The sequence below is a fragment of the Papaver somniferum genome, chromosome 2, assembly GCF_003573695.1.
Source record: "Papaver somniferum cultivar HN1 chromosome 2, ASM357369v1, whole genome shotgun sequence".
Taxonomy (NCBI): Eukaryota; Viridiplantae; Streptophyta; class Magnoliopsida; order Ranunculales; family Papaveraceae; genus Papaver; species Papaver somniferum.
In genome coordinates, this window is record NC_039359.1 from 131236476 (window position 1) to 131260124 (window position 23649).

Genomic DNA, 23649 nt, shown 5'->3' on the forward strand with positions numbered 1-23649 from the left:
TTTGAAGAAAAATAGTTAAGGAAAGATATTACCGTGTTGCATGAGATTGGGTTACCTCCCAAGAAGTGCCAAGTTTAAAGTCTTCAGCCAGACATCAAGTTTCATAAAATGGCTAGTTACCTTTCAAATCATATATCAGTAGTCGAAATAATTGTGGGTCATCAAAACCAAATAAAACTGCCACTAATATGAAACAATTGCACAGGATCAGAAAAAATAACATAAGGAGCACAACCTCATTGAAAGTTTCTTGCAAAACAACTGGATTTATTTGGGGCACCCAATTGGGCTTCATATGAGTGTCTTGAAAAACAGATTCATCCGAACAACGGGACTTTAATATCTGGATTTCCTCCTAAACAGTATTAGGAGGATCAGGTTGTGGAGTCTGAATAGACTCAAGTGATACCTCATAAGCACTAGGATCGAGTCCCAAGTTAGGGACTTCTACTAGGGACAATTGACGGTCACTACCCCCAAACTTAGAATTTTAGGTGTCTCTAGATAGACTAGTCACAATATTCCTAATTTCTAGACCATCAGGTTTCTGAAAAAGGTCAATTGCTTTCTCTGAGTTATAATCAGGTGGTTCATCCTCTAAATTCTTTTGAGGTATACTAGCTGTAGGACTTATATATTTCATATCCTGTATGGTCAACCCTAGAGTTTCCTTATTGTCTTGAAACACGATTTCTGGCCTGCTGTCCTGATCGGATGCTATAATCACAGTCAAAGTCTTATATGGCCCTAAGAATGCAGATTTAGGGTCCACCTTAGGAGGCTCTTCTAAACAAGGGATTAAGGTAGACTCAAAAGCTAGTAATGGTTCGAACCTAGCTTTCCATTTATCAGTATCTAACATAGGAATAGAATCCAACATAGCATTCACTTGTTCAATGTTGCTATCTTCGTCGAAATCCATGTTAAAGTGGGCTAGACAACTCTCTAATGGATCTTCTGATATGAGGTTTGGTAATGACTCCTGAATTAAGGTTCCTATCATGTTCACCTATTCAATGTACATGTCATCTAGCTCAGAATGTAGCTTATTGACATTAAAAATATTCAACTCCATAGTCATGTTACCAAAAGATAGATTCATAATACCATTTCAACAATTTATGATCGCATTAGACGTAGCTAAAAATGGGCGACCTAAAATCACAGGTATTTGGTTCTCGTGGTTAGGGACAGGTTGGGTATCTAAGACCACGAAATCCACAGGATAAATAAACTTGTCGACCTCGATAAGAACATCTTCTATCACACCACGAGGTATTTTGACAGACCTATCAGCTAACTGCAATGTTATCTTGGTAGGTTTCAATTCACCGAGCCCTAGATTTAAGTACACATAGTATGGGAGTAAGTTCACACTGGCTCCTAAGTCAAGTAAAGCTTTGTCTACCCTGTGTTTTCCTATCGTACAAGCAATGGTAGGTGCACCTGGGTATTTATACTTAGGAGTTGTGGGTTTCTGAATGATCGAACTTACATGACTAGCTAAAAAGGCTTTTTTAGGGACACTAAGCTTTCTCTTTCGCGTACACATATCCTTAAGGAACTTGGCATAAGCCGACAGTTGCCTAATTGCTTCTAGTAACGGAAGGTTTATGGTAACTTTCCTAAAAACCTCTATTATGTCATTAAAGTTCGATTCACTCTTTGTTGGAACTAATAGCTGTGGAAATTGGGCTCTAGGCATAAAATAGGGCCTCTCAGGAGCCGAATTGGCATCATCATAAACTTTATGAGTCTCTTCAGCTATGGTTGGTCCTGAGGGGTGAACTACAATATGCTCACTATCGGGCATGGTTACCTGATTGTCTACTACTCTACCACTCCTAAGGGTTCTAACAGCATTCAACTGATGTGATGATTTTGTACCTACTTCATGAACTCCTCTAGGGTTGGGTTGTGTTTGACTTGGAAACCTATCTTTTTCTCTCAAAGACTCATTTATCAAACTAACCTGGGTTTTTAACTTGGCAATAGCTTGACTGTTTTCTTTCCCTATCCTGTTACTAGCTTCTATGCTTTGTGAAAGCAATTGACGCATATTTTCAGTATTTTGAATAAACGAGGTGAGAGTTTCCTCTAGACTTAAAATTTTCTTATCAGACTGATTCTATAACTGAGCTGATCCTGAAGTATTCTTAGTATAGCCAAAACCTAGGGGAACTTTAGAATTACTAAACTGACCTTGATTCTGGTCTTTAGACCATGAGAGGTTCGGATGGTTTCTCCAACCAGGATTATAGGTTTCTGAATATGGGTCAAACTTTTGACGGTTATCAAATCTAGTGTTATTATTATAAAGAGCATTGGCTTGCTCTTCAATAGTCTGGCCTTCTTAAAAAGGCTCTACTCTACTACTAGTGTGACCCAATTCTAAAGCTTCGAACCTTTTAGCTATTGCTGCAATTTTGGCATCTGATTCATAGCCTCCTTCCACCCTATTAACGTTTCCTCTACCTAGAAGAATTGTTTTCTTGGGTTCACTATTATATTCCCATTGTTGGGTCTTTTCGGAGATTTCATGCAAATAATCCATCGCCGCATCAACAGTTTGGTTTTCAAACCCACCTGTACACATGGATTCTACTGTGGTTGTAGTGGGATAATCTAAACCCTCATAGAGGATCTGAACTAGCCTAACCTTTTCTAAACCATGATGAGGACATTGGGCTAATAGATCATTGAACCTTTCCAAATACCTATACAAAGATTCTCCCTCCTGTTGAGAAAATGTGCAGATTTGCGTCCTAATGGAAGATGTTTTGTGCCTAGGGAAAAACTTGTTCAAAAAGGAAGATGTAAGTTGTTCATAAGTTTCGATTGAACCGGAAGCCAAACTATATAGCCACGATTTGGCTTTATCTTTTAGGGAAAAATGTAATAACCTAAATTTCAAAGCATCATCATCAAGGTCTATAATCTTTAGGGTACTACAAATTTCCTCAAAGTCCCTAACATGGAAGTATGGGTTTTCATTTTCTTTCCCTAAAAAGATTGGGAGCATCTGGTGGGTCCCAGGCCTAAGTTCATAATTTGCTTCAGTTTCAGCTAACCTGATACAAGAGGGATGAGTAGTCCTAGTAGGGTTCAACAAAGCTTTCAAAGTTGCCATTTCTGGCACTATTGGGATATCAGGTATTTTCTCCTCAACGGACGTTCAAAAACGGAATCTTCAAGAATCAGACTTTCTAAATTGAGGTAATCGAGACGCTTAGAACTACTAGGTTTCTATTTAACAAATCTACCTAGGGCGTCTCTTTTACGTTCATGCATGCAAAAGAATAAGGAATGGTATTCTATTAAATCACAAAGCAAGGATGACTCAACCAAATCAAACTTATTGATTTCTAGCAAACAAAAAGCATGATGGCTCCACTTAGATTGTTTCTAGACCAGCTTCTATTCTTTCGAAAAGGAACTCGTTACAATCTGATCAAACCCCTCTGGAATCAATCCGAGTCAAAGTAAGTTGAATAGAGGCGAGGGAAGCTCTATGGAGCTTTGATACCCAAGGTCTCACCGGTATTACAAGGTGGCGCAGTCAAGCATTCAACTCACAGAAACCATCATGAACTTCGAAGTATGCTCAAAAGAGTAACCAATATTTTTCGAACGACTTTCCTATTAAGCTCGTTACCCTATAGGTCTCGTTCTAGTCAAAATTTTAGGCTTAGGTTCGCGTTTGGTTTCGTTTTCCTAAGGAGAGCAAGAAGAGAACGGTGATGAAATCCGAACCCTTATCTTGTATGGCCAGTCCTTGCCCTTTACTAGGAAATTAGCCGTTTTCAAGTCCTGAGCATATATGCAACCGAAGGAATACAGTAAACCCGCTGACAGGAGATTCGCGGGTGTTTAGAAACTTACCTCCCGTTCCAGACGTGGGATGAATCGGTTGTAGTCGACTCGGGCCACGACTCCTATGTCATGTACGAACCCGAGGGGCCGGGGCGATATCGTAATCGCAGTCCTTCTATGCACACAGTTTATATTTAAACTACCCTTCCGTAGGGTTTAAAATAATGTCCCAAAGTTTAAAGTCCAAAGTGTCCAAAAAGAAAAGAAAAATTACAAAAATTAAAAATAAACCCTAATACAGTATTTTTCTAAAAAAGGAAAAAATAAAAAAAATCCTAAAAATTAAACAAAAATAAAATTGTCTTCTTTTCAATTCTTTTCGCTTTGTCTCTTGTTTCAATCCCCAAGGTCTTTAGTCTCCAATTTCTTTTTGATTCAAAACCTGCAATAAATAGACAAATACCCAAAAACTTAAAATTGAACAAGAAGAATAAAACTAAAAACAAAAAAAAACCCTAAAATAAATCTAAATCCCTAACCTAAACACAAATCCGCGTCGGCGGCGCCAAAAATTGATGTGGCTTTTATGTTGTTGTTGAAAGTGGTAGTAAAGTTGTCGTTCACTCGGACTTGTGAAGATTTGTTTTAGACTTAAATTAAAATAAAAACTCAAGATAAAGTTGTTATCAAGATTATAAAAAGCACCGAGACTCAGGATTCCACCATTGACCAATTAAGTGATTTAATCTAATCAATATTCATGCAATTCTTTGCGTTTAAAATGATTCTAATTTATTGCCTCTAATAAATTTTTGAAGTAACAATTGATACATCAAGAATGAAACATCAAAAGTCTTAAACTAAGCATGATCCATCAAAACGGATCACAATCATTCAATAAAAATCAATTTTCCAATATTAGTTCCATGCAAATAATCATAAAAGAAATTGCAAGAATTAATTAAAATACAAATATACCACTTTTCATGGAACAATGGCTTCCTCCGTCCCCTCGGCTAAGGGGTTTAGCTCCTCATATTATTCACATACTCAAAATAGGTTTTCATAGCTCAAAAGGGTGAAAAACAAGAAAAACTAGTTAAGCAGACAGTTTGCAACGGTTTATGGGCGTTACAAACTGACTGTTACAGAGAACTATTGCAATAAACTGTTACAGGAAACGATAGAAGGCGTATGTCGTAGACTAAAATACTGTCCTGAGGAGTCTAATGTTCTTCGTGTTCTTCCTTCTACACTAGCAGAGCTCGATTTCCTGCAACTCCTTCTGTTGATCTCTGTGGTGTTCTAAACTTCCCCTAACTTCTCCAAAACTTTCATACCTCCCCATGGAACTCGACAACGCCTTTTATATCCCTCGGAAACCTAAAAGTCCCGACTAAAATTCTTCTCTTCCTTTCCGTGCAAGTCACGGAAATAATCTCTCTGCCGACTTATTTACACGTTTCTGAACCGTACAACCCATCCCAAACTCTTCCTTAGATAGATAAGTATCTTTGGACAGAATATGTCTCCTTTAGTCTCTCTGGAATTCCAAAAATAAATCATGCAGAGACCCGTGCAAACTCACTCCCCTGTTTTGCTTGACCCACGAATTAAACCCTGATTTACGAATCTAAAGTGATTACCAACCCTGTTTGGGCCTAGCAAGACATATCCAATCCACGACATCCATTGAATCCGGCAACAAATTCACCATCTCTCGCCTGAAATACCCATGAAAAGTTCACACCTTTGTTTCCTTCTAACTCGATTTCTAGCCACTTTCAATCGACGAACTCACTCCTAGTATCCCTTTTTTTCTCTAACAGATGCTTGCCATAAGTTTCAGCCATTGAATCTCCTCAAAACGCGATTAAAACCTCAACCCTAAATCTGCATGTATGATAGTTAACTTTCCCGCGAAAAACCAGAATTCAAATAATGAAGATGGTTGCCCCTAATCCAGAGTAGGGGTGCCTTTATCATCTGACTTGGGTGCTATGGACAAAAGTGGGTGCTGCGGATAAGTTTGGGCTATACATAGCCTGGGTGCTCCTTAGCCAATCCTGGGGTCCGTTTAGCAATTGTCCTCTGGGGTGCCCCACGCAACTTTTCGAGCCGATTTTTCCAAAAATGTTTATTGGACAAAAATACCTACACACACGTAAAACACCATAATAATTACAAAAATGAGAACTATCAATATATAGAATCGAGACAAATTGGACACAAAAATGTGTCCATCAGCTAGGAGAAGAAATACATCAGAACAACCAACTACTGTTAGAAGAAGCAAGAGAATTGCTGGAAGAGAAAGAAGTGAAATGGGAGAATCTACTAGAATGAGAAATAATGGAGAAAATCAAATTCAACCACCAGTTCAACAAACACTAGTACAAAGAAGGAATATAGATTATGATAGGGTGAGTATACACACTTGGCAATCAATTTCCGCAGAAGAAGTAGAAGAAGAGCAGCAAACTAGAAACCATAGACAGGTAGAGAGAAATCAAGAAGCAGATGAAGGAATAATTCATGGAGATGAGGAAATTGGAGCGTTAGAAACGTTGAGACAAAGAAGCCAACCTGGAGTTCTTCTTCCAGTAAGACGCATTGTAGTTCGTAGGCTAAGTGAAAATCGGGGAGCTACGGCTCTACATGAAGAAAGAAGAGCCGAGGCAGAAGAACGTGCAAATCTAACAAGGCAAAATCACGAATTGAGGATGGAAAATATAAGACTACAGAATAGAATATCGAGAAGTATTACAAAATCATATTCAAGATCGACTAGAAGAGAAATGAGGCGAAACTTACCCACAATTAATGCTGGAAACAATATTCAAGAAGAGATATCAAATCCTAATGAAGAATATCGCAAAAATAGAGAAAGAGCTGATGATCGTTACGTTCCACAAAATGAAACTTTTGATGATGGGAAAAATGGTAGAAATCAAGAGAACAGACAACGTCAGGGACGAAATGACCAAGATGGCGAAGGAAATCGAGAGGAAGGAAGAAGAATTTTACATGAAAGAGAAACTCAAAGAAATCAACAGACGATTGAAGAAGAAATTGAAAGACATTATGCTGAACAAGCACGTTTAATTTGCGAACGTGAAAGATTGAGAGCGGAAATGGAAGAACAAGAGCTTCAGGAGACAATCGCCATAACAATCATGACAATCGAGAAAGAAGGCGTACACAAAACCGGAATAACGGTAATATCAATGAAGAGTAATAGAATAAGAGGATGGCTGAAAGACAGCGAATGGAATTAATAAGAAATGAACAAAATCATGAAGGGGAAAATGAAGACATAATCATTGCGAATTCAAGATAGAGATGAAGAAGAAACTCGCAGAAGAAGACGAGATGAGGATAATGAAGAAGAAATGCAAAATTTCGCGAGAGAAGAAAGACATGAACGCAGAAGAAGAGGAAATTAAAACCAATGGATCAAAATTCAGGTGTAAATAAACAAATCTTGAAAGAGTTAGAAGAAATGAGAGGAATGCTAAATAATAGAGGAGAAGTAGGCAGAAGACAATTGGATGAAGCTATAGAAGAAGCTGCGAAAACTCCATTTACAAGGGAAGTACAATTAGGAGGAATACCACCGAAATGCAATTTCCCGCATTAACCAGCATTTTTGATGGAACAACTTGTGCAATTCAACACATTAAAGCCTACGTGAGGTGCATGTTGCAATGGGAAAATCATGATGCGTATTATGCAAGTATTTCGCATCCAGCTTAACAGGGAGGCGTTAAAATGGTTCGAAGGTCTACCAAAGAATACAATAACATCCTTCAATCATTTGCAGACTACATTCCTAGGGGCATATATAAGTAATAATTCTTCGCGACCTGGTATAGAAGACGTGTTTGGATTAAAACAAGGATTGGCGAAAGTTTGAAGCACCTGACTAAAAGATGGAGAACTATGTGTAGCGAAATGGCTGGCCGTGTAGATGAGATATCTTATATTATCATTTATCAATGCTATGTTTGCAACAAACCTATTGTATGTCCAAATTTTCAGAGTCAAGAATACGATCACAATGACTGAATTGCGAGAACTTCAAGAAGAATACTTTCTAGAGGAAAGGCAAAATGAAATGGAATCATATCCAGTTGCGAACACCAGTCACAAACAGCGAATGCAAGCTTATTACCCAAGCTAATAAACACAGTAGCGAATACTTCGCAAGTACAACAAGAGAAGGTGACGGGTAACAATCAACAGAAACTGGTGGCTATGGGAAGCCGAGATCAAGAGGAGTATGAAAGAGAAAAAATTTCTACAATCGTGGTGGAAATAACAAGATTCAAAGACTCGATCAACCACAAGAAACTTATGGAGGTCAAAGACAAAACTATAATAGAGGACAAGGAGGTCACAAGGTAGTATGGGAAGAAATCAAGATGCCACCTCTAAATGCAAGTGTGGAGAAAATATGGGAAGCTATAATTTTGATGGAGAATATACCAACACCATGGAACATGGGAACGGAACCACCTCCAAACCACAGAAGCCATGAGTTTTGTTCTTATCATCATTTTCATGGACATACAACAAATGATTGCAGAAATGTAAAAAGAATTATTTGAGAATGATAGATCAAGGAAAACTAAACCACTTTTTGGTAGGGCACCCACAATCTCAACCATTGCCACCACCACCAGAGCATCACAAAGTAAACACGATGAAAAAGAAGGAAACATTCTTCATAGAAGTTGGTGCAAAAGCAAAGAATCTATTCTGTCACTCTATCGTACATTCATATAAGACAATTGAAGATTTTCATGACAATGTTTTGAGTAGAGTGTTCGCAAGAGATAACGATGGAAGAGAATTATGAATATTGCGAAAATCTCGCCACTAGAGGAATGGCAGAAACAGATCATTTCTTTTACCGCAGAAGAAATTCCCGAAGGTGAAGAGGTGCATCATAATCCGTTGGTAGTAAAATTAGAAATTAATCCAAAAACGAAAGAAGATGAGGATGATGAAGCTGAAGATTCATGGGCAATTAATAGAATTCTAATCGATACTGGATGCTCTGTGAACATCTTATTTTATCATACTTATAAAACTATGGGAGGAAGAGATGGTGATCTTATACCATCAACATATAAGATATATGGTTTTAATGGTACTGCTAACAAGCCTAAGGGGAGGTTACTATGCGAATTCCATTGAAGGGAATATCTTCTGAAATCTTATTCTGTGTCGTTGATGTAGAATCAACCTACAATGCATTAATTGGTCGACCTTGGCTACATGGGATTCTAGGTGTAGCTTCAACTTTCCACCAGTGCATCAAATTCCCTCACCCTCACCCCAGCGGTGTAGGAATCATAAAGGGAGATTGGGTTGAAGGAAAGAGGTGTTACGAAACTGAGATAGAATCTTGCGAAGGAAGAGCAAACAAGAAGGAAAATTGGCGACACAAAATCAAAGAGACACAAAGAAGTGAGAGGTTGATGGTGGATGCAATCGAAAGAAAAGAAGAAGATGTTGCGAAACTAATGCTAGCTCAGAATAAAAATGATGAACATACCACTACCAAGGAAGCAGTAGCAGAAAATAATAAAGAAGCAGAGGATGGCAAAGGTAATAAAAACAAGAAATGTATGAATGATTAAGTTGTTGCGACACTCTCGCAATAAGTAAAATTCTCAAAATACATTTTATTGAATGACAAAATTGAGATTGCGAAATGCAAATACAATATGATGATGCGAGACTCTCGCAGAGATAATGAATTTTACAGAAGACAATCAGAGAAAAATGACAAAAGAGAAAGGGCGAACCTTTATGGCGTACACCCTAGTTCGCGAATACAATTTCGCAAGAGGCAAATGTAAGACCTAAAGTACGTCATATAAGGGGGTACCTGTTGCATGGCTAAGGAAAGGCACACCGCCACCGGAACCTGAGTCATGGAGATTTGGGGTCAATAAAGCCCATCCGGGAGAGGCACCTTGGATTCTCAGCTTAAGCATATGACTTAGGTTGAGCGACTAAGGTAATAAGGACTCTCCCAAGGAGTGAAGATCTGATCAAAGCGCCGAGGTACACGGTTGAGTCAAGAGTTCCAGGGGCGTTTGAAGCGTACCTTGCCATTCTTGACAAGTATTGGCTTATACTGCACTCGGCCTGAAGAAAACCCCACTTAAGGTGCAGTCTCGTAACCATAATCCCTATAAGTAAAAGGGATAAGAGGCTGCGAAAACAACTGGTTGTTGTTAAGACTGGATGGGAGGAGTTAACCTTGTATGGTAGAAGTACGCCTCCTTGAAGGGGCAACTAGGGGGAGATAAGGGCGGCACCCTCCATTAGGGAGCTGATAAGTGTCTTAAGACGCAAATGTCATGAGGATTTTTATTCGCAAGGTATTAAGGCTTGTCATATTTGTGCAACAATCCTGAAGAGGCAATAATACAAAAGAAAAAGATAAGACGAGATCAATAGGTTTTCGCATGAAAGTGCGAAGACGTCCTGCAATTTCGTCGCACGACGGCAATGTCATGGGGCTTTATTTTCGCAAGAATATTTAGGCCTATCATATCGTCGCAACATTCCTCCAAGAGGCCACAATACAAAAGAAAAGGTTAAGGCAAGATCAATGGGTTTTTGCATGAAAGTGCAAGGACGTCCCGCGATTTTGTCGCAATGACAAGAGGTGGCATAATAAGACCTTTAATTAGGAAGGCAAAATAAGACCACACAGGAATGAGATTTTGAAAAGAATCAAAATTCACGTCACATAAGATTGCGAAATTATACATAATTAACTGCGAAATTAAGGCATAAAATAAGAAAAATTTATAAAATCTCTCATTTGGATACAAATAACAGAGGCAAGTATGGGAATGAATGAAATTAGAAAATTTTATTTGTCTCCATTTGATAGATTTACACAAAAATTCAAAAATTAATGATTATATTGATTAACTGTATTGCAAGGAAGAATTGTTTTAATGAATGCAGGTCAAAATGAAAGAAATACAAATATACAGAAAGAAGGAATAAATGTACAAGTATTACAGAGGATCAAAGAAAGAAACAAAGACTACTTCTTAGTTGATCCTTCATCATCTTTATCAGATTTGTTCCCTTCTTCGTCTGCGTCAGAATCTTCATCACCATCAGAACTTTCATCACCATCAGATTCTTCATCACCAGCTTCGCTATCAGAAATAATCAGACTGGGAGTATTCTGTGGGATCTCTTCCAAGAGACAAGGATAATCAGAATGAGGGATACTATGGTCGTCACAAACCATTTGGATAGTTTGATTGCGAAAATGCATAGCATCATTCTTAAAATTCTCAACAGTGATCTTGATTTGATTCTTTAATCTAGAATACTTGTCGTTGCGAGAAGAAAGATTCTTTGTGAGTTCCTCCTTTTCAGCTTCGAGTTCCTCAATCTTTTCATGATATCTACTTTCAGAATCTGCGAGCAAAAGACAATCAATTATTAACTTGATGAAAATTCATAAGAAGCAAAAGATTAATAAAGAAGAGCAGTTAATAACCTTCTCTGTCAGAAATCATATCTCTAATCAAGGCTGTATGGTCAACTTGGAGACTAACATTTACACCTAAATCTTTTCTGGCATCATCTAAGATTTTCGCAGCCCAAACAAATTCATCCTCATTACTTATAAGAAGACGAGAACGAATTTGGTTTTCCCTTTCGCAGAGATCGATGTTCTTGCGGCTAGCCTCATCTCGTTCAAGTTGAACTTCAAGAAGAGTCTCTTGGAATTTCGCCAAAGCCTTAGCACCTTGATCAGAGATACGATCCTTATCATCTATAAGACCGCTAATTTTGGTTCTCAACTAATTGATTTTCTCTTTAGAATTAAGGAGGAGACGCTTAAATCGGTTGGCCAAGCCTAAACTAGATCTATGGTCAATTTCTAAGAGGCGAAATTTGGATCTAAGTTCATCTAGAGAAAGAGATGAAATTCTATCATTTGAGAAATTATTTAAAGAATTATTAAGACGCTCAAGAAGGGTATCATTATCCAAGGCATTACGAAATGAACGAAGAAGGGTAGCTTCATCAGAAAGACCATAAATGTCTGCAAAAAGGATCATTTAAATAAGATAAATAACGGGATGAATGAATGAAGGGAAAGGAGAAAAGTAACATACCATAAAGCTGATTATTAGCTTGCTGAAGATTAGAGATTTTGTTCTTATACGAAGAAGAATCAATTTCTAGTTGTTTGTTTTTCTCGCGAAGACATTTGGCTTCAGCTTCCAATTCTTCATTCTTTATGCGAAATTGAAGATTCTTCTTTTCAAGATTTTCGCGCCTCCTCTCTAGATCTAAGTCAACAACGAAAGAAGCTTTTCTATCCTGCGAGAAAATATTAAAAGTATTAATATAGAAAGAGATTTTGAGCTATGACAATGAAGAAGTAAAAGGATGAAAGTATACCAGACTATTAAGAGAATTCAAGAATTTGGGAGTCACTGATCTAGAAACTCCACGAAGAGAACTATCACCATCCAGTAAAGGGATATCGCGAATTGTAGCGAGAGCTTTGCAGGTATTAGCGAATTGGATATCTCCCATTCCTTGCAGAAAATCAGAAAAGAGGCCAGAGAGCTTAGCCATAGAAGATTCAGGTGGAAAATCTTCACTTGCGGCAAGGTCATCATTATCCTCATCATCCTTGTCACTTTCGTAATTTTCATGAGAAGGAATATTTTAAGGAGAAGAAGAACGGACTTTCCTTTTCTTTGAAGGAGGAGCAGTTGATTTTTCCCTGCGAAGAGCACCTTTGCCTTTATCACCAGTCTTTGCAACATCAGCAGGTTCTTCTATTTCAACAAAAATCTTCACACACAGATAGAAATAAGAAATGGAAGTAACAGTATATTGTTTAAAATCATAAGAGAAAAATTTCTTACCTCATCTGTGTATGAACGAAAAGCTAACAAGGTACTAGTCCTCCCAGTCCTGTTATAACTATCTTTCAATTTTTGGATCTGTAGAATATCGCAAGGGTCAGCGAACAAAAGAATAAAGACAAATAAATAAATATAAAGTGAGCAAAACTGGAAGAAACATACCTCTTTCTCCTTCTCGGGCCAAGAGAATACCCAAGGTTGATAGGTAGCGAGATTCTCAGGAAGAATATTTGATCCAGCAATATAAGGCCCTCTTAGCATCAAGGGAAAAACACATCATTTATCATCTTTGGATTGGCGAGGAGTTGTGTTCTTACCAGAATGTCAATCAATATCTTGCATAAGTATTTTCGATTCATCAATGTTATCTTTCCTTTTCAAACGAATACCCCAGCGAGTATTCTCTTTCTTTATGGAGATCAGTTCATAATTTTCAAAGAAGCTCGCTACTGTATATTTCTCAGCAATTATTTCTAAGTCTGCGAATTTAGGATCCCTAAGTTCTTTGGAGTATATATATCCTTTACCAGCACCACGATTAGCGAACTCTAGCATCAGACGGATGCAATCCCCACTCAACTGGAAGATAACTCGCGAAAATCTCGAATGAGAGAGAATTTCATAGAACAGAGGAATATCTGGGTCGTAAAGAGGAATGGGGAGACCTACGAGAATTTGACCTAGGGAAATTATGATTGATTGATCATCACAATATTGATCAGAAAAAAGTTTGATAGAAAGAATTGACTTGGCACTTTCACCAGGAATGGTAGAAAGTGTGAAACCTTTCTCTGCAAGATCTTTTTGGACGTCTTTTAAGTTTTTCTCATGTTTATGGACACTTGGAGGCATATTTGAATATAGAGTATGGGAATGAATAAAAAGTAAGAAGATTGAAGAAGGAAGGATTACGGTAACGGAATTTACGGAAGAACAATAGAGTTGCAGAGATGAGAGAATAAAAAGAGAATAGAAAGTAAAAAGAAAGTGAAAAGAAGAGTAAGAAGAATATATAAAGAAGATTTTTTACTCGAAGAAATAAACACCATTAAGACGAAAAGACATGAGCGATTGAAAAGCAGCGGTTACAGAAGACGTGTCAAGAAACAGATGGAAGAAAGAATACGTGTGATAAATGCAGAATATGAAGAGATGAACAGCTGCGGCATTTCTCACATCATTCTCTACTTTGCAGAGAAGATATGAGAAGAGGCAAGATGTAGGATCAGAATCTCGCAACTGTAATACCTCAGCGAAATTATCAACAACACAACACAATATCGTCACAGAACTATTTCAGAAACGATATAATAAACGACGTCAGCTAAAATCATGAGAAAGATGTGATGATCCTGCGAAAATTAGAGAGTTTGCGAGATTAATATTTGTAAGGTTGCGAAAATGTCGCAAGCCATATCCGAAAATAAATGACAGATTAGCTGTCATCCACTATGTATTTCCTTATAAATAGTCGTTCAACTGTGAGGAAAGGGAGAGATCTTTTTTGAGAAATAAATAAATAAATAGGAGAGAGAAAGTCTAAAGCAGAGGTTATTCTTGATTCTTTTATCTTTTCTTGTAATAATATTCAAAGATTCATCAACAAAATTAAGATTGAAAATCTAAAAATGAGTTGACTATTAATGAAATCATATGAGGGGTGTAGTGTAAGATTTCCTGCAACTACAGATTCGGTTACCATACCTTGACTAAGGAATGCAAGGTTGTTAGGATTTGGTATGGTTCAATTGGGAGTAGTAATGGTGTGACAGGACATGCAGAGGTATATACTCTTGGCAGTGGCAGCGGGTGGCGGAGTAAAGCAAAAATCGATTACTATGTTGTACCTAATGATGAAAATGGGAATAATTGTGTTAATGGATCTCTTCACTGGCTCAAGTACGGAACGGGTGAGATTGTGGAATTTGATTTGGCAGACGAGAAATTCCACTTTGTTCACCACCTGGTTTGTCCTCCAACACCCCATCAGTAATATCTAGTAGAATTTTTGTCATGAGAGGCTGTTTGTGTCTTGCTTATGAGTATGCGAAGCATACTGAGTTATGGATGTTAAAGAAAAATATTGAGAAAAATACAGGTAGTAGTAATCTTTGTAATGCAGGTAGTACTAGTAGTACTCTTGATAATGCAAAAGACGAGTACTACAAGTCTCGTAGTTGGATTAAAGAGTCACAGATAGGATTTCCATGTGTAAATCGAGGCTTTAAGATATTTGGCCTTACACAAGAGGGAAAAGTGATGCTCAAGGACAATCGGGGTTCTTTGAGTCAGTATAGCACAAGCGGAGGTACAAAATTTTATCACACCGACAGTTATGGCTTTTATTTCCGAATTATATCGCATGTCAACAGCTTTATTTCATTGAAAGCTCTTGGCGAAGTGAATGTAGAGACATGCAAAGGATCAAAAGACGCTGATGACGAGGGAATAAGGAAAAGGAAAACCTAGTTTAATTGGGGGCCATGAAATTTTGTCTGCCCCCCAAATTTTTCAGGGATGTAAAAATCGGAAGATGAATATACTATTTTATCCTTGATTAATATTTTTTTTTCAAGTAACGATCCTCATTAACGACCCTTCACCGACATTAACGACAGTTTAGGGTCGTCATATACATCATGATCAAAACAATAACGACTCTAAACTTTCATACACTAACGACTCGTTTTAGAGATTAACGACAGTCTATAACGACATTTCTAAAACATTAACGACTGTTTAAGTCGTCAAATGCGTAACCAAAATAGTAACGACCCTTCCAAAGGGTCGTCAGGGAATTGATCATTTTTATGACGACCCAAAACTGTCGTACATTTTCGCCATTAATGAATCTTCGACAGTTTAGAGCGTCACTTAAACAATCTAAACATTAACGACTGTTGAGGGTCGTCAATGAAATTTTTTAATACCCTAACGATTTTTCATAACCTGGAAAAGTTGCAGGTTTGAGTCGTCATTTTTGGTGTCAATACATTGACGACTTCCTAGAGTCGTTGGGGTATACATCCCTCGACATTGACGACTCTTTCTCTGTGTTGTGACATACATCCAATCCATGGGAGAATTTAAGATAATCTTACCATCAACACAATCATCTTTGTTGCTTGAACCTTCCCCAACATCATTTCCCCTAGTTGAATTACTCACTTCTAAAAACCCTAAATTTTCCTCTAAAACCTCCTCTTCTTCTTCTCAACTCAAACAAAAAAAAAAATGATTCTAAAATCTGAGTTTAATCTAACATAATCTAACCACACTAATTAACTTAACTTAATTAAATTTTAATACTAATCATTTAGGGACAGTTTAACCATTTAAAAATATTTTGGTTAAGGGGTGATTCAATTTCAGTTTTAATGATTTTTTTATCCTCTACTGGAGGCCCCTAATTGTTTTTTGGGGCCCCCAATTAAACTAGGAAGGAAAAGTGTACCGGCATATATTGTTGAAGATTACTACTCTTTACTGTAGGTTTCAAATTGGGTTTATCCGGCCCGTCAGTCTTTAAGTTACTTTTATGGATTGATTCTGCTGGTTGTTTTTTTTTCTTTTTTTTTTTTTTTTTTTTTTTTTGGTATTGAGTTTATGGATCATCGTCGTGGTAGTTCTTTAGGAATTTATCTCTTTTGTTTGTTTGCTAGTTTGATCGGCACTATGCATAGGTTTCTGAGGATTTCTTTAAAGTACTATATTTTGGCCACCTTATGCTTAGATTTTGTCCACCCAAGTGATGGAATTTGTATCCAGTACTAATCTACTATCAATGTTTACTGTTGATTCTTTTAAGAATATCTCTAACTCTGTGCACTGGATATAGATTGGTAGAGCAGTTTTTATGGGATAAACAAACCATCAAGTTTGTTGATGTTGATCCCACTATGAATAAACATGAAAAATGGATGTTCAAACCAACAAATTTGTTGGTTTGTTCATTGAGTTGGATGATGTAGTGCGCGCTTAATGATAGATCGGGCGATTGTGCCACAATCGCTGGGGTTGGAGGGAAGATCGCTGGAATTGGAAGGAAGATCGCTGGAGTTTGAAGGAAAACCGCCCCTTGCTTTTCTCTCTCTCAAACCGGGTTATTATATTTAGGGTTTATTTTTTATTATTTGTTAATAATCCGTGGGACCCGACTCTTATTATTTTATACAAATAAAATCATTAGTGGGACACAACTCTTATTAGTTTATATTAATAAAATCATTAGTGGGACCCTAAAATATCAGATTTGTTCATTTTGCCTTGTTTCCCATAGTGGAAAATGCAGTTTGTACATCCACGTGGCTCAACAAAATAATAAGTTTGTTGGTTGCCATAGGAATTGCCCTTATACTTTTTTTTTTTGGAGCAAATAAGGGGATTTTATATTGAAAGAAAAACCAAGCACAGTACAAGACCAAAGACCAACAAAGGAAACCTAAAACGGAAACCTAATTCTTGCTTTCGGCTGCTAAGATACTAGAAATAACATTTGGAGGATCCTCCATCCAAATTTGGTACCTAATACTAGTCTTGGCCAGTTTTGCTAGTTTATCTGCTGCAGTATTAAAAGACCTTTTTTGAAATGTAACTTGACACGACTCTAACTTTTGAAGAAGATCCTGACATTCCAGGATAATGTTTTGATCCTCCCATTTAAAACCTTCAACACTTCCATTACAGTTGTTAATTACTGACCTATTATCCCCTTCTATAATGATTCTTTGGAACTTCTTTGATCCAGTGTAAAGCTCCGAGCAGTACCAAAGCTTCATCTTGGTTCACATCTCTGGCTCTTATTGAGTAGGTCATTGCTGCCAAGAACCTCCATGTTGAATCACGATCAATTAAAGCAAACCCAGCATTAATATCATTAGTAAGAAAAGATGCATCAATGTAAATTTTAATCCATGACTCAGGAGGTTTTCTCCAAGTCTCTTGATAATTGATGCAAGATTGAGCATAGTTTGTGCTCTGATTTCCAAAACTGTGCATGTTTATGCTATTAATGTATGAGATTATTTTATGCATTATGTTCCTAAGATGGAAAGTCTTATTTTCATGCACTATTTCACATCTGGCTTTCCATGTCTGTCAAAGAGTGCAAGCAGCTATGCAGGCAAGATTGTTGTGTTTAGCTTCCATAGATTGATCATCTGCACTTTTCTATGCTTGTAGTTACAATTTCATGGTTAAACATTTGTGGGAAAAAGATTTTTCACTGACTATCATCAGATTTATCGAATACGATTGTAACAACTTACTTATTTTGTTGTTGGTTATTTGGACTTTGGGTCATCCTAAACAAAGTGGCCACTTACTCTGCAGGAATCAGGATCCTCGAGCTCAAAGTGTCTAGTGTCGTATCTGGGTCCAGGCCCACTAACACCAACGCCACAATTAGTGTCGAGTAAATGTCACCAACGCCACAATTAGTGTCGAGTAAATGTTTGTTTGTTTTTTGTAACAGTGGAAGTTGTTTTACGCGAGAAGCATGAGTAGATTCTGATGAAATGAGTTATAGTTGCATTCCAGGTATTAAGATGACAAATATAGATGTGAATTTTTCTTTCAGCACTGAATGCAAAATCAGTTTATGGTATCCATATTCAGGAGTGGAGTCAAGAATTCTAGGTTTTGGGTACCAAAAAAATAATTAAGGTTCAAAAGAAGTAAAATTATGCTTGTAAATAACATAATATTTATTATTGGGCCTAATTTAGGCTTTGGAACCAGCTGGGCAGGGGTGCAAGTGCACATCCTTGCAATGAGCTGGTTTCACCCCTGTCTATATTTAAGTGCACAATTCAGTCCCAAATAACATCTCAATTTTTATCAGAAGAATAGTCGTTTACCATTCCGAGTGAAGCCGGTGTTTACCCCAACATGGAAATATGATACATTTTTGGTGAGCTTAACATAAATTTCTCTATTACCGAGACAAGTTGATCTTCATTCTGCGCTCTATAATACATACTCAATACAGAACTAGTAGTAAAACACCAAGGTGACCAAATTTGGAGTATAAAAACTTCGTTCAAATGTTGGGATCCATTAAAACTCCATATTAAACAAAATTGACACAAAAACCCCAAATTTTTAAGAATTGATACAAAAATCCCAAACCAATTTCGGTTTCATCAAATTCTATGATGAAACCAAATTGTTTTTATCATGAAACCAAAGATTTTAATGATGAAACAGTAAGTTTATGATGAAACCAAATTTTTGGTGGTACTATTTCTGGTTAGTGGTGGTGCTTTTTATGGTAGTGCTAGTATTTATTGGTGGGTGTAGTGTTGGTTGCTAGTAGTGGTAATTAGTGGTGGCAATGATGGTTATGAAGCTGATGGTGATGGGTGGTGCTGGTTGGTGGAGATGGTGGTGTTGGCATATATTGATGGTGGATATGGTGGTGGTGGTTGGTTATGGTAGTGGTGACGGAGATGACGGTGTTGCTGGTTGGTGATGGCAGTGATGTTGTTTGTCATGTTACCGTTGATTAGTAATGGTGTTACTGGTGGTGGATAGTGACACCTTTGGGGTTTTTGTGTTACTTTTGTTATTTGGGGTTTTTGAGTTACTTTTGTTTTGATGGGGTTTTTGTGGATGGATACTGTCACCTTTGGGGTTATAACTCACGACCCGTACTCAATATACAAACCTTAGATGGCGATTGATAAATTTGTAGGACGATAACGATTTTATCTGTTTAAACTAGATTTTGTTATTGTAGTTTATGCATAGTTATACATGTTTGTATGATTTCGATTTTGTTCAATATCTACTCCATACATGCATAATGAGAAGCACTAAACTCTCGCTTCCGGCATAATGAGTTATAACGTACCTTTCTCGATTTTTTATTTTTATTTTGAAACAAAAAACGACATCCGTTCATTAGTTGATATTATATAACTTCAGGTTAGTTACATCATCCTTTACAATATCAGCGAAATCTTTCGAGATGTTTTTAAAAAAGTCAAAAGGAGTTTATTTTCTTTTAACATGACAAACAAAAGTACACAAAAAAACAAAAAAGTATGTGCTATATTTCTTCTACAATTCCTGGTTCATCCAATGTACATAAGGGGTGGCACCTTTGATAGAATTAACCACATTCAAACTTTCATATTTAAACATTAAGTTGTTTGCATTTCAGATCCTTGGCCCATAATATAACTTCTTTTACCGCCAATTATTCAGCTTGCTATGGATTTATCCTCCATTGAAGTTTCTATCTCTGATGTATCTACAGGAACTTGTACGATCTCGAATGATTAAGGCAATACCAATTTAGTAACATCATCGAACGACGCATCAATATTAATTTTAAACTGATTGATGGTAGGAGGAAAACATTTATCTGACTTGTAATTTGTAGTTATATAATCCTGAACCCAAATATCTATGCAACATTGATTTACCAGATTTTTGATGTTTTTAATTGCTATCATGTTATTCAAGTTTTTATTCTGAAATTTTTTAGTGCACCTTGTTAGAACACTGCTCGGTCGAACTCGCAACTGTTGCTATCTCAAGCTTGTTTGTCAAGTTTAGTTGCCAAAACTATAAGTCTTGATTTCTAGTCTACTTATAGCTAAGTCTCAGATTATGATAGAAAGTGTAGTTGAACATTAGACTTCATGGAGTTCATCAATTGAAGACGAAGAACTACTAAGGGGAGCTTGTGGAACTTCATCAACAAAAGGTATGTGGAGACTTGAACTCATCTATCACTCAAAAGTCTACCTACTTTATCTCATATTTGAGACAAAAGTCGTATCGCTATATAGACTTCAATTATGCACATTTGATATTTCGAGTTGAGTTTAACTCGCTTACATATTTCTCAAAATATGTGTTGGTAAGCTTTCGTTTTAACCAAGTTCATCTTATATTCTTGACGAAAGTCAAAAGATGATCATGTGAAAATCCCCTTGTAACATCTTACATGACATTTGATGTAGACTCGGAATGTTTCATATTGATCATTCGATCAATTGAAAATTGCTTTGAAGCTAATAGTTTGTGTGAGACAGATATTGTCATCTTCCGAGAATATTTCAATGATTGAAATGGAGTTTAGAACAATTGGATAAAAGCATAGTATGCGTACTTGCATATATGTAATCCAGGTCCGGGAACCATAATATGCATACCCGTATGCGTACTGGTTGGTTTAGTGAAAGTACGCGAATGCTCGCACGGTACATTTCATGTAGAAGACACCTATATGCTACACGTGTCTCGTATTAGTGATAATTATCACTTGTAAAGTTTATCACTCTTTTTTGTACTACAACCATATAAAGGGATCAAATGCTCTCTCACTCATTTAGATGTTTCTGGTAGACTCGATTAAAAATTCGTGTAAAAAAAATAAAAAAAAATAAACGTAGTTATTAAAATCGTTTGAAAATCAGCGTAGTTATAAAAAACCCCTACGTTAGACGCAGTCTTAAAACCCATTTTAGGAAACGTCATTATAAAAACCGCTTAACATTCATACAGATTCTTAAATTTCGTCGTATACCAGACGCAATTTATAATTGCATTTCATATCAAATTCAAAATTTCTAAAAAAAAACATATTTTGGGTAGGAATTTGGGAATATAGAAACTCATGACTAAAGTTGCTCTCATCATCAGAATTGTCTAATAAAATTGTAATCAACCATTGCCTGTCAATCGTCGTACACAGGCTTTGCCCTTTTATTTTATTTTTTGGATTATTTGGACTTTAAGTTCTAATAAGGTGGTAACTAAGGCCTATTCCTGTTTTTGATAAGGAGATAGATGAGATGTCTTATGAAGGAGATTATAGTGTGAAGAAGATTTATGAGTTGCAGTTGGAGGAAGTTGAAAATTACACTTTTCAGAAGTTCTTATGGAGAAAGAATGTTCATGCTAAGGTAAGTCTTCTTTTATGGGCTTATATGCATAATTCTATACCAACTTTAGCTATGCTAAGGTACATGGGAGTTGAACCTGCTTCAGATAGATGTCATTTCTGTCAGAATGTGGTAGAGGAAGCTGATCATATTTTTGTTCACTGTGAGTATGCTCATGAGGTTTGGATGCATTTCATGGAGGCTTTTAAAATGAATTGGGTTATGCCTGATACACTGCAAGGTCTTTTTGAGATATGGAGTCGGTGCAATTTCAGAGGTAGATGCAAGGATGTTTGGGAGAAGACTCATTATGTCATCATTTGGCATTTGTGGCAGCAAAGGAATGATAGAGCATTTGGAGGAAGACACAAGCCTGTGTCTGAGTTAGTCTTGATAATTATTAAGCGGGATATTGTCCTTTGGCTTCATGAAAAGAATACTTTTAGATAATCCATGTAAGGTCTATATTGTTTAACTGGAAAACTGTTCTACACTCCTAATCTAAGTGGTTGAACTTTTTCGTGGGTTGTAAATACTTTTTCATATTTAATATAACCTTTTCTTTTCAAAAATAAAAAAAAAAAATTAAGACATATTCCTGTGCGGCATGTCAAATGAGTTTCTCCACTATGGTAGATATGGTAAATTTGATTAAAAGTATATATTTAATTGTATTGAGTGAGACTTTAATTTATTAAAAATATATTTGTGGGTGTATTGTGGGGTCCATGCGAGATATTATGTATTATAAAAATTAGAGTCGGACCCTTAGGAGATAAAAATATATTAAAATAATGAAAAAGTAAGTGAGAAGAAGATACAAAAAATATATTAAATTACTCATAGATAATGAGAATATCGTCGGAGATAGAGAGAATATCGATGGCGATAAAATCTCTATCGCTCAGTAAAGTGATAAAATCTTTATCGCTTGCTGGAATGTCTGTCGTGTATGCATATATGTTATATTTAACATATAGACATATATGTATGGCACTTTGGCATACCCATAGTGGATGCATATATGACAAATTTTGATATTTGACATACCCATAGAAATAGGCCTAACACCATAGGATCCTGAAAGTGTTTGATGTCATATTTGGGTCCTGGTCCTCAAGGGAGGAGTTAGTTGAGAGCATTGCACACCTAACCTAACTGGATCCCAAGTCTAAAGTTTGTAATAAATGGGCTTCCAAGCCCATAATACCTTGCATTCCATAGAAATTCCTTCTCCTTAGTCAGATGTCCAGCTCCAACCCTAGTTCCATTAACACCAACGCCACTTTAATGGTGAGTAATGGTTTTCTTTTCTATCTATTCTAAACAAACCGCAGAAACCAAACCGAGAGAAAAAATCCCCTCTGGCATGAATTTAGCCACCTTTCACTGAATTTATAGGGCGTGCTTTTGCGTCCCACCATGTGAGAGGTTGTTTTCTTCCCTGTTCTTTTTTACAACCTATGAATCGTTTTTGTTTGTGTTTTGCTTGCTTTTTGTTTCGATAATAATGGAAGTTGTTGTTTTATGGAGAATCATAATAAAAATTTGGTGACATGAATAATAATCACATTTGAAGTATTAGAGCTGTGGATTTTGTTTTCTGCACTAAACCCAAATCAGTTGATGGTGTTTATATTCAAGTGCACTTCATAATTCAGTCCTACATATCGTCGGTTAATTGATGGTATTATCAAAACATTTAATTGTTTACCCCTCCGACATGGAAATGTGGTTAAATTTTTGTGAGCTTAGTGTAAATTTCTCTACTATCGGGATAAACTGATCTTCACTATGCAATTGATATTCTTTATGTGCTCTATAATACATACTCATTATACAAATCTTAGTTGTTAACTGACAAATCTGTAGGACCATAATGGTTTCATCTGATTATCCTAAATTTTATTACTACAGTGTTTATTCTAAATTGTGTTACTACAGTATACACATAGCCATATGCGTTTGTTTGATTTCAATTTCTCCAATATCCCAACCTCCCA

At 36.6% G+C, this 23649-nt stretch overlaps 1 protein-coding gene across 1 annotated transcript; it reads left to right on the forward strand.

Moving 5' to 3' along the window:
- Positions 1-21556: 21556 nt before the first annotated feature.
- On the forward strand, positions 21557-22096 carry LOC113351966. The gene has a single exon (XM_026595859.1). It carries the CDS (start codon positions 21557-21559, stop codon positions 22094-22096), a length of 540 nt encoding a protein of 179 aa, XP_026451644.1.
- Positions 22097-23649: the final 1553 nt, after the last annotated feature.